General features: G+C 43.9%; 1 protein-coding gene across 1 annotated transcript; it reads right to left on the bottom strand.

The window, feature by feature from the left end:
* Positions 1-12,025: 12,025 nt before the first annotated feature.
* On the bottom strand, positions 12,026-12,559 carry LOC109131347 (defensin-like protein 141). The gene is made up of 2 exons (XM_019242214.2): positions 12,403-12,559; positions 12,026-12,277 (listed from the first exon to the last, which is right to left on the bottom strand). Exons 1-2 carry the CDS (start codon positions 12,446-12,448, stop codon positions 12,099-12,101), a joined length of 225 nt encoding a protein of 74 aa, XP_019097759.1. The 5' UTR covers positions 12,449-12,559; the 3' UTR covers positions 12,026-12,098.
* Between the last annotated feature and the right edge of the window lie 319 nt (positions 12,560-12,878).

Raw genomic sequence — 12,878 nt, forward strand, 5'->3', positions numbered from 1 at the left:
TATGAGTAAATTATTATTTAAAAAACCCATATTAATGAGATAAAAAACAACTCAATTTTTAAACTAGTATGAGGTTGGATTATGAAAGTTAAACACATTCCTAAAAAATACATATACAAACATAATATTGTACATACGTAATATATTATAAACTTAATAGCAAATTTAGTTTTAAAAGTTAACCCTGCAGGTATGTACATATGTACTATAGGATGGTTTTATGCAGGTTTAAAAAGATTAAATCCGTTGCAGAACGAGTGTAACATGGCGGGTTTTAACAATTACACCAACACTAAAACTCTTTATTGAGTTACAAATATATATATATTTACTATACAAACTACAAAATATATCGACATGACAAAATAAATACTATGAAATTTTAACTATAGTAAACAAAAATCGTGTATTGTTTTATACTATACAATAAAAATTATGAGTTCAGTTTTATTCTTTTAATTATAGTAAACTATTTCTTGTTTTAATTATAGTAAACATATTTTTATTCTTGGATAATGTGGTGTCTGAGTTCGATTTCCTATCAAGTGCTGCTTAATGGTCAACCCCGTGGTTCCATTTCGCCAAAACGGGGCTTGCGACAGGAGGATCCTTTATCCCCTTACTTGTTTATTCTTTGTACTGAGGTTTTGATAGCTAATATCAAAAAGGCAGAGAGGGATGAAACAAATTTGGGTATTAAGATTGCCCGTGATTTGCCCCTATTTCTCATTTGCTGTTTGCGGATGATAGTCTGTTTTTCTGTAAAGCGGATGAAGAACAATGTTCAACTGTCATGAATGTCATAGGCAACAATGGTAAAGCATCCGGTCAGGAGGTAAATTTGGATAAGTCCTCTATTATGTTTGGTAAAAAGGTGACTTCAGATGATGTGACCCGAGGACACGGTCACGGTACGTTCGTGGTACGGACGCGGCTTGAGCTCTCGGCCAACTTTCAGTCGGTGAAACTTCTCACGGCCGAGGTTCTGGACTTCGGATCTAGGGGAGAGTCAAACGAGGGAAACGGAGTTTGAAGGAATTCAAACGAGCCGTTCAGGAGATACTCCGGGAAGCCGCGAACGGTTCAATCGGACAGTACGGATGCGGGACGAGCGGGTGGACGTCTTCGAGGGAAACGATAGCGGGAAAGACTTGAGGTGATTCGAGGGGACTCGAGAAAGATGAAAGAGGACAGATGGAGACGTGATGAGAGAAAATACGGATGGATCGTTTGACGACACAAGAGGTTTGGCTCTCCTCTTGATACGGTCGCTAACAAGGGCGAACCCGGTTCGCGACTTGTTAGGGTTTTCTCAAGGTTCAATCCCGGATTGAAGAAAGAGAAGAGTGAGACAAGTTTCAAGAATCTCTCTTGAGGAAAAGTTTTATTTTCATACAAGTCTAAGGAGGAACAAGGGCTTAAGGAGAGTTTAAATAGCTAGGTCTAGATAGGGGCTTAAGGACACGCGGATTCATCATGATCCGCACATCGTCCTTTTGACGTGTCCCCTTTACAAAGAGAACACATCGCCACCTTTTGACTAACACGCTTAGCCACAAACACTCTCCAACGTTCACAAACATAGGATCAAAAGAGAATATTCTCAAGTTCAAAATTAAACCAAAAACAAGAGGGAAAGAGAGATAACCGCGTTGGCCTTGCGCGTGAAGCAACTTAGCCTTTAGGCGTTTTGCGTTTTAGCTCCATGCCTCGTTAAAACCTCCTCCGGTAAACCCATTGGGACAAACCCGGAGTGAGGAAAAAGAGTACACTTCCTCGCTTAACGACTTGACCGTCCTCACTCTTGGGTAAGAGTGAAGACTAAGCGGACTGAGCCTTCGGAGTCTTCGTTGGGTGGCTGGTGTCGGACGTAGGTTCGGACAAATAGGTTGAGCTGCTGTTTGGCCGCCTTTGCTGAGCTCTTGGAACGTGTGGTGGCTCCGGGGAGGATCGTTGGAACCTTGGCCACGTCTGAAGAGGTTGCCCTGGTCGCGTCCGGCGTGTCTTGGTCTTCTTGGCTGAGGTCGCGTCCTGCGATCACATCATTCCCTCCCCCTTGAAAAGGTTTTGTCCCCATAACATCTTCGTCTTCACCTACATCAAACGGAACGAGGTCAGTGACATTGAATGAGGTGGATGTACCAAACTCACCTGGAAGCTCAAGTCGGTAGGCGTTATCGTTGATCTTCTCGATGACTCGGAATGGGCCATCTCCTCGCGGGCTGAGCTTGTCCTTGCGTTTCTGCTGGAACCTCTCCGGCCTTAAGTGTAACCAGACCCAATCACCAGGTTTGAACAGCATCGGTTTACGTCCTCGGTTGAGGAAGCGTGCATACTGCTCGTTCCTTCGCTCTATGTTGGCTCGGACCTCCTCATGCAAAGCCTTGACCATTTCTGCTCGTGCGACTCCGTCTTGATTCTCGGCTTCATTCGGTGGTATAGGGAGGAGATCCAGGGGCGTCAAAGGCTTGAATCCGTATGCGACCTCGAATGGCGACCTTTTCGTAGCTGAATGCACCGCTTGGTTGTATGCAAACTCGATGATCGGAATGCACTCGAGCCAGGAGCCTTTGTTGCTGGCGATAGCTGTGCGGAATAAGGCGCCTATTGATCTGTTGACGACCTCCGTTTGGTCGTCGGTCTGAGGGTGAGCCGCGGTGGAGTACAGTAACTTCGTCCCGAGCTTGCGCCAAATAGTTCGCCAGAAGTGACCAAGGAACTTGGGATCCCGATCGGATATGATGGTGCGCGGAATGCCATGAAGCCTTACGACCTGACTAAAGAACAAGTTCGCCAATTGCACAGCATCATTGTTCTTATTGCATGGAATGAAGTGAGCCATCTTCGAGAACCTATCAACAACCACCATGATACTATCTTTATGCGCCAAAAGGGGTAGGCCGAGGATGAAATCCATGGAGAGATCGATCCATGGTGCGGTGGACACGGGCAAAGGCATGTAGAGGCCATGCGGGTGAGTTGTCGACTTGGAGGTGCGACAAGCTATGCAACGGCCGACGTGCTTCTCTACCATACTTCGCATCTTCGGCCAGTAAAAATGCTCCTTGAGCACGGCCAAGGTCTTGGTGATGCCAAAATGACCCGCTAAACCTCCACTATGGGCTTCCCGCACTAGCAACTCCCGGATAGAACGATTTGGTATACACAGCCTTCGACCTCTGAACAGGAAACCCTCGTGAATGTAGAACTCGGTGTAGATTCCTTTCCCATGGTTCTGGAAGCAATCTCCAAACTCAGCATCTCCAGCATAAGCATCTTTGATGCTTTCAAAACCCAATACGCGCGCATCCATTGTAGTGATTAGTGCATGCCGTCTTGACAAGGCGTCGGCGACTACGTTCTCCTTGCCCTTCTTGTACTTAATGACGTATGGGAACGACTCAATGAACTCCAACCATTTCGCATGACGTCTCTTGAGGTTGGTCTGGCCGCGGAGGTGCTTGAGGGTTTTGTGATCAGTATGAATCACAAACTCTCTCGCCAATAGATAATGTTGCCAAACCTCCATGGCACGAACGAGGGCGTATAACTCCTTGTCATACGTAGGGTAATTAAGCGTAGCTCCACTAAGCTTCTCACTAAAGTACGCCACCGGTTTGCCTCCTTGAGTCAGGACAGCTCCGACTCCAACTCCCGACGCATCGCACTCAACCTCAAAAGTTTTGTTGAAGTCGGGCAATGTAAGCAAGGGTGCTTGCGTGAGGCGTTTCTTGAGCTCGGTGAACGCCTTGTCTTGTTCCTCTCCCCATCAAAACTCGCTGTTCTTCTTGATCACGGAGGTGAGAGGCGCGGCGATCGTACTGAAATCTCGCACAAACTTCCGGTAAAAACTGGCTAGGCCGTGGAACGACCGGACTTGAGTGATGCTCGTTGGTGTGGGCCACTCCTCTATTGCGCGTATCTTCTCTCCATCGACCTTGAGGCCCTGCGAACTCACAACAAAGCCTAAAAAGACCTATTCATCAGCAGCAAACACGCACTTTTTCAAGTTTGCGTAGAGTTGCTCTTCGCGGAGGGTAAACAAGACAGCCTCTAGGTGTTTTACATGATCAGTCAAACTAGAGCTATATACCAATATATCATCAAAATAAACCACTACGAATTTATTGATAAACGATCTCAAAACGTGGTTCATAAGACGCATAAAGGTAGAGGGGGCGTTAGAAAGACCGAATGGCATTACCAGCCATTCGTACAAACCCTGTTTTCTCTTGAAGGCCGTCTTCCACTCGTCACCCTCCTTCATCCGAACTTGATGGTAGTCGCTCTTCAGATCGATCTTTGAGAAGACACTGGCGCCGCTAAGCTCGTCTAGCATGTCATCGAGGCGTGGAATGGGGTGGCGGTATTTGATAGTGATGTTGTTGACGGCTCGACAGTCAACGCACATCCGCCATGATCCGTCCTTCTTCGGGACTAGTAGCACTGGTACAGCACACGGACTCAAACTCTCTCGGACGTAACCTTGAGCCATGAGCTCTTTGACTTGTCGCTCAAGCTCCTTCGCCTCTTCGGGGTTGACACGGTAGGCTGGCCGGTTGGGAAGCTGCGCTCCTGGGACTAGATCGATCTGATGTTCGATACCTCTGATCGGTGGTAGGCCTTCGGGGAGTTCTTCGGGGAACACATCGGCGAATCGCTTGAGGACGCCGCGTATGACCTCCGGTAAGGCTTCTAGTGAACCATCAAGACCTGAAAGCAATGCATCTCGAAACAACATCAAAATCACTTGGGCTGAGTCCTTAAGGGACTTTCTAACATCACCATATTGAATCAGGAAATTCTTTTTATCGTTCGAGTCTTTAGACAACTTGTCTTGCATTTCATGTACTTGCGTGGAGCTCAAGGGTTTCAAGCAAATACGTTTGTTGTCATGAACGAAAAATTATTGGTTAGTATGGCCGCAGTGTGTGGTGCGCTTATCAAACTGCCATGGGCGCCCCAATAAGAGGTGGCTAGCTTGCATAGGCACCACATCACAAAGAACTTGATCCTTATACGGACCGATACTGAATGGGACCGTGACTTGTTCCTTTACTTGGATCACGGTCTTATCATTTAACCATCTCAAGCGATAAGGGCGAGGGTGGTTTGTGGTTTCAAGAGAAAGTTTCTTGACAAGACTGGAACTTGCCACATTAGTGCAAGAACCTCCATCTATGATCAAGCCACAAACGCGACCACTTACAGTGCATCTCGTGTGGAAAATGTTGTCACGTTGGTTGGCGTCATCCGTGGCTACACCGGCGTTCAGGATGCGGCGTATCATGAGCAGTTCTCCGACCTCGGGTTCCGCAACAGCTTCTTCCAGCTCAGTTTCTCCTCGCACCATTTCTTCAGTGGCCTCATCGTCGGACTCGATCTCGCCAGCCTCAGTCAGTATCATCGTCCGTGCGTTCGGACAATCACGAGCGTAATGGCCTCTCCCTTGACACTTGAAACATACAATGTCGCGGCTCCAGACGTCGGTGGTGTTGCGTCGCGGATCTTGGCGCTCATTGGTGGCCGGCTCCCTAGGTTTGAACCTTGAGTCCGCGCTGGTCGCCTTTGGTTTTTCCGGCAATCGATTTGATGGCGACGCGTTAGGAGTCCAATTGGTAGCTCCTTGAGTTCGGCCACGAGGCGCAGAGGCGCTCTTCTTCTTGATTTGAGTCTCAATTTGCACCGAAAGATGCAATAACTCCTCAAAGGTTTGATAGGGTTGGCGCTCGACCTTGCGTGCAATGCGTTCTTGCAATCCGTCCAAGAACTGAGCCATGAGTGACTCTTCGGAGTCATCGACTTGCAACCGGTTGCGCAAGTGTTCAAATTCTTCGTAATACTCCTCCACGTTCCGTGCGCCTTGCGTTAGTCGCCGAAACTTCTTCTGGAGCTCGCGGTGGTAGTAGGGAGGCACGTAGCGCCTTCGCATCTCTGCTTTCAAGACCTCCCAAACAGTGATAGGTTGGTCGCGGTTGCGTCGTTGTTCAGCTTCCAGTCGATCCCACCAGGTAAGGGCGTGATCGGTGAATTATGCCACCGCATATTGGACCTTTCGTAGCTCCGGATAGGCATGGCACGAGTATAAGTGGTCCATGCGACTTTCCCATTCAAGATAGGCCTCGGGGTCTGACTTGCCTGCGAACGTTGGTGGGACCATCTTGTGGTTCGGCTCATAACGTCTCGGACCTTCGTCGTCTTGATCATCATAGCGGTGTCGTCGTCTAGGCATCGGTTCAAAGTCCTCATCGGACAGATCACTCGCCGGCTCGCGTCGTGGTCGCCCTGAGGGTAACGGATCTTCGCGAGGAGGATTCATAAGTTCAATCCTCGTGAGGCGATCAGCTAGTTGTTCTAGGCCGGTTCGTAATGCGGCGAGGGTGACACCAATCTCTGGTGGCGCTGGTGGAATTTCTTCGGCCATCGTACGGACTGGTTGTCGGTGACGTGGCGTGGCTCCGCGGTATAGGTTTGAATTTAAACCTCGCAAAAAAAAAAAGAATACCACACGTGAGTCTCACACGCTCAAGAGGACCACACAAAGATTCGTTTTACTAACAATGATTGAGGACAGCTATGACACATGCAATCCTATGACTAAAACAAATAAAGCAAAAGCAAAAGTAAAAGTGCTACGCGACAAGAAGTGCTTTATGCCTAAGACCGGAAACACAAAAACTAATCGCGAAACTAGCTTTATGGATCTAAAAGTGAGCTCGCAAGAACACAAAGGAACAGAGATATGAACACGAAGAACAAATGCGAATTCTAACAACCTAAGCGGACGAAAGACAATCCTAAGCATGCACCAAATTAAACCAAAAAGAACAAGCGAGTCCTATGGAGCTAAAAGATGCAAGCTTTAAACTCAAAGATTGAAACTTTAAAGGAACAGAGAGTTCTGGAAAGAAACAACCTCGTAGGAGCTTTGAAGCTCTGATACCAAGCTGATGTGACCCGAGGACACGGTCACGGTACGTTCGTGGTACGGACGCGGCTTGAGCTCTCGGCCAACTTTCAGTCTGTGAAACTTCTCACGGCCGAGGTTCTGGACTTCGGATCTAGGGGAGAGTCAAACGAGGGAAACGGAGTTTGAAGGAATTCAAACGAGTCGTTCAGGAGATACTCCGGGAAGCCGCGAACGGTTCAATCGGACAGTACGGATGCGGGACGAGCGGGTGGACGTCTTCGAGGGAAACGATAGCGGGAAAGACTTGAGGTGATTCGAGGGGACTCGAGAAAGATGAAAGAGGACAGATGGAGACGTGATGAGAGAAAATACGGATGGATCGTTTGACGACACAAGAGGTTTGGCTCTCCTCTTGATACGGTCGCTAACAAGGGCGAACCCGGTTCGCGACTTGTTAGGGTTTTCTCAAGGTTCAATCCCGGATTGAAGAAAGAGAAGAGTGAGACAAGTTTCAAGAATCTCTCTTGAGGAAAAGTTTTATTTTCATACAAGTCTAAGGAGGAACAAGGGCTTAAGGAGAGTTTAAATAGCTAGGTCAAGATAGGGGCTTAAGGACACGCGGATTCATCTTGATCCGCACATCGTCCTTTTGACGTGTCCCCTTTACAAAGAGAACACATCGCCACCTTTTGACTAACACGCTTAGCCACAAACACTCTCCAACGTTCACAAACATAGGATCAAAAGAGAATATTCTCAAGTTCAAAATTAAACCAAAAACAAGAGGGAAAGAGAGATAACCGCCTTGGCTTTGCGCGTGAAGCAACTTAGCCTTTAGGCGTTTTGCGTTTTAGCTCCATGCCTCGTTAAAACCTCCTCCGGTAAACCCATTGGGACAAACCCGGAGTGAGGAAAAAGAGTACACTTCCTCGCTTAACGACTTGACCGTCCTCACTCTTGGGTAAGAGTGAAGACTAAGCGGACTGAGCCTTCGGAGTCTTCGTTGGGTGGCTGGTGTCGGACGTAGGTTCGGACAAATAGGTTGAGCTGCTGTTTGGCCGCCTTTGCTGAGCTCTTGGAACGTGTGGTGGCTCCGGGGAGGATCGTTGGAACCTTGGCCACGTCTGAAGAGGTTGCCCTGGTCGCGTCCGGCGTGTCTTGGTCTTCTTGGCTGAGGTCGCGTCCTGCGATCACATCATCAGAGGTCAAGGACAGGGTAAAATCTATCATTGGAATCTCCAAGGAAGGGGGTATGGGTTCCTATTTGGGAATTCCTGAGAGTCTCGGAGGATCAAGAGTTCAAGTCTTCGGTTACGTTCGAGATAGGTTGAATGACTGGGTGAATGGTTGTACAGCAAAATTTTTATCTAAGGGAGGGAAGGAAGTATTACTAAAGTCGGTGGCTTTGGCTCTTCCTACGCATGTTATGTCTTGCTTCAAACTCTCTCAAGTCTTAACGACCAAATTGACGAGTGCAATTTCAAATTTCTGGTGGAGCTCTGATGGGAAAGATTGGGGGCTTCACTGGGTGGCTTGGGATAAAATGTGTAGAGATAAATCGGAGGGAGGTTTGGGATTTTGGGATTTGGAGACCTTCAATGATGCTTTATTGGCTAAACAGTATTGGCGTTTAATACAGTTTCTGAATTCTTTGTTTGCTCAAGTGTTTAGAGGTCGGTACTTTAGAAACAAACATCCGTTGATGGCAAAAAAAACCTTATTCACCCTCCTTTGGGTGGAGAAGTATTTTTTCAACAAAACGTTTAGTGGAAAAAGGTGTCTGATGGACGGTTGGGTCAGGGTCTAACATTTCGGTTTGGCGTGATCCTTGGATTCCTGATCAGCATCCTCGACCTGCAAACGGAATTTATGGAACCAGAGGATATTCAAACTATTAAGAGTTTGCCTATTAGCAAATCTTTTAAGCCAGATCGATTGGTGTGACATTATACACAATCTGGTCGTTACTCGGTTAAGTCAGGTTATAAGGTAGCTCAAGCTATGAAGGCTGAATTTGAATTTGGTCCTAACTGTAATGTCCTGAAGGCTCAGGCTTGTAATCTTCTGGTACCACCTAAAATCAAACACTTTTTCTGGCATATTGCATCTGGCTCTCTTCCGGTGACGATGCGATTAGCTTCTCGGGGAGTTAATTGTGATACGGTATGCAAGAGATGTGATCTAGCGGCAGAGTCTATTAATCATACTTTATTTGAGTGTCCTCATTCCCGTCAGGTTTGGGAGAGGGTTTTTGATGGATTACACACGGACAAGTTCCCTTTTGGTTCGATCTATTCAAATCTAGATTTTATATATGGTAAAGGGTTACCCCTATGGCTTTAGGAGCTACTCACAGTTCGATACCGTGGCTGGTCTGATTCTTATGGAAGGATAGGAATAAAAAAGTTTTCCAAGGGTTACAATCAGAGCCAATAGATATCATTAATCAGGTTTTACGCGAACAATTGTGGTGGGCGGAAGCCCAAATAGCCGCAAGGGATGGCCCCGGTTCGACGGAACCTTTGCATACTCCAGAGATGATAATTCGTTGTCAAGTTGATGGTTCGTGGAAATCTACGGAACCAAATTCAGGTTTAGGATGGTGGTGTGGTGATGGTGAGAATCAGACTTTAGTTATGGGTGCCAGATGTCAACGTTGCAGTGCGTCCCCACTTCATTCGGAGCTGGAAGCATTATTATGGGCGATGTAGTGTATCCTTTCCAGAGGCATTGATTGTCAGAGGTTCGAGACGGATTCTGCAGAGTTAATATCAATGGTGCAAGCTCCGAAGGAGTGGCCGGCTTTCTCTATGCTTCTTAATGAGTTACAGGTGCTTAGTGCCTCCTTGCCTCCTTTCACCCTTTCCAAAATCCCAAAGACGTCCAATGTGAAGACTGATTGTTTAGCTCGTTCTTCTAGATTGCTATTGTCGGAAATGATTTTTGTAAAAAACTTTCCTCCAGTTTGGACAACCAATATACGAGTTTTATTTTAATTAATGTTAGATTAAAAAAACATTAAATTAAATTAAAACACCAACAAAAATAAGAAAAAATTAAATATATATCAAAAACACAATAAACAAAAATCATGCGGTGTACTGTGGGTTCAAATACAATCGGTGTTATGCATTTGAAGATTATGCTACTTATTTCATGAACATGATGAAGGCTAAATAGTTTGACAAGACATATCTAAAAGAACCTCTATTTTTGTATTGTGATATAAAGGAATAACATCTGACGGGTATTCAGCTGCCCGGTAATCGTCTTCTTCAATTGATTTCATGAGTAGAAGAGAAACCTTTTTTTGTCATTCCATGTTTTTTTTGTTCAAAGCCCTAAGACATGCCTGCTACGCTTCCTTCCTCAATAATCAAAGAATAATTTCCAATTCCCTCTCGTGCTAAAGAACATTATAACAACTCAGTTGTTCAAACCTGATAACGCTTTTTTTTTTTTTTTTTTTTTTTCTGGTATACACGACACTGTTAATAGAGCGATTCAGGTATTTCATTGTTTCCTTTTTTCCCTATCTCTTACAAGATAAAAAATATAAAACAAAAATATAAAAGAAAAATCTGGCCCATCAACAATAGCTTAGTATTCACACTTATTGACTCATTAATATTTACATGTAAATAATTTTAGTAATATTAAATCTAATCTAAATAATTCAATATTTTATGGTGAGTAATAATCATACAATTCACTAATACAACTCTATAGTAAAGAATACCAAATGTTTTACATAAAAATTTAACAAAAATCGATCCCTAGTATGGTCTTAAGTAAACTTTATTATATGATGATTTATATAAAATGCAATTAACTAATTTAAAATCAACTTTATTTTTAAAATTATACTCAATTTGAACTTAGTTATTTATTCTTTCTTGATAGTTTTAAATTACAAATTTAAACCTCTAATAACAATATCATTTATACACAATCCCGTGCGCCGTCGGTCGGGTCCTCCGTTGATTCCGGCGACGAAGAGGACCCTGTGGCTCATGGTGCTTCATCCGTGAACCGGCGCATCAACTAGGCAACTTTCTCAGATCAGAATCAAGGGAGAAGTGGAGAGGAGAAGCTTCTGCGCGACACTGTTGGTGAGAGCTCCACCGCCGGTGTAGCGACGCGGTGCAGAAGAAGGAGATCCACGGCGAGGTACGAGTGAGAACGGCGGTTAGATCTGCATGCCGGAGATTCTGGAGGTTTCGCTGCGCCGTTGTTCGATGGGGGAGGTCGTCTGCGGCAAGGCGGAGCTAAGCCACCGTCGAAGGTTTGCGGATCTACTCCCTACCGCTATTTCTCTCTCACGGCTAAGCATCGATCTCCTCGACAAAGGTAAGCTCGGTCATCTTCTTCCTCCTCGCCCACGGCTCTACGGTGGCGGAATGGCAACGGATCCTGGATCACCATCTCCGTTCGACTCACGACGTTCAGGCACACCGGAAGTCCTGATCCGGTGTGAATCCGCAAATCTTGAACGGCGGCTGCAATGAGTTCTTCATTTGCAGATTACGGTTTCCTGAACTGGTTCAGGAAACCGAGTCGGTTCTGTTTTCTGTAAATTTTGTTTGGTTTGATGTACCCGGTTTAGGCCCTAAGGGGATTTTGATGGGTCTAAATCCGGAAATAGCCAATTGGGCAACTATTAATATTAATTGAAAGCCTTTTAACAAAAAAAAAAAATATATATCATTTATACACAAACAGATACAACAATGATGAAAAACGGATTTACACTATGTTTTCGGAACGAGAACCTCCTGTATCGGGGATTAATTTAGTTGATATTTGTCAATCTAATGAGGTTGTCGTTCTTATAGCTATCATCTATTAGATGGAGCTCCAAAATTGTTTAGTCTTGATATCCAATGTACAACACATAAATTTGTTGTTAGACTATTTTCAATTATTTAATCTATGATACCAAAATTTTTGTTAGTTTTTGTATGATGAAAGTTTTTTGTTAATTTTTATCTTCTGGTAAACTGTTTTTTTAGTTGATTTAGGATTCACATTTTCAGTTTCTAGATTGTAGTTTGAGAAGGTGGAGAACAGTTAGTCATATTTCATCTATCTAAAATGGATAGCAAGTAAACACGATTTATTAATTAGTTTTAAATTTATTATAAGTGAAAGATATAGATCAGATGATATAAAATAAAATTAAAAAACTTTAGACGCAAGGATAATAACAATAGCATTTGAGGGTGGAGTTGCCTTCTGGATCGACGCATCGACCCAAGCCCTGCCGTTTCTGTAGGCATAGAGCGCTACAGTTCCCAGCACCACAATCTATTTCTTCTAAAACCTCGTTGCATTGTCCTTGTCCTTCAATCTCATTCACCATCATCCCTACACAAATATAATCATAATAACATAAAAATTATCAGTTTCTTTTTTGTTTACGAAAAATAAAAAACACATGATTTTTAAAAGAGATTTAGAGCATGATATGATACAATATATTAAAAACAAACCTAGAATAAAAATGATGAAGAAAGCACAAACGATGAATTTGGTCATTTTTGTGTGATAATTTAGAGTTTTTGAATTACAAATATAATGGCAATAGTAGTGGTCCTGGGTCAAAAATAAATATCACAGGGCACAGGGATATATATATATATATATGATATCAGAAAATAAAAGAATACGGATTTCTGAAGATTTTATTGATGAATTTTGGTAAGTAATTTAAAAAATCTTTTCATTTAGAGTATAGAATCTCTTTTTTTTTTCTTTTTTGTTTGACAACAATAGATTAGCTCAAAGAGTAAATAATCTCTATTATATCTATACTAGTATTTTTGCAGCAGTTTTTGTTCAAAAAAAAACTTTTTGGAAAGTTTTTACATTTAATGCATTGACTTTAATATTAGTTACCAAAACTTCAAAATTAATTATAGGTAAGATTTAAAAAAAAAATTGAGCTAATCTATTATTGTCAAAAAAA

The sequence above is a fragment of the Camelina sativa genome, chromosome 20 (genome assembly GCF_030686135.1).
Source record: "Camelina sativa cultivar CO46 ecotype springtype chromosome 20, ASM3068613v1".
In the NCBI taxonomy this organism is placed as follows: domain Eukaryota; kingdom Viridiplantae; phylum Streptophyta; class Magnoliopsida; order Brassicales; family Brassicaceae; genus Camelina; species Camelina sativa.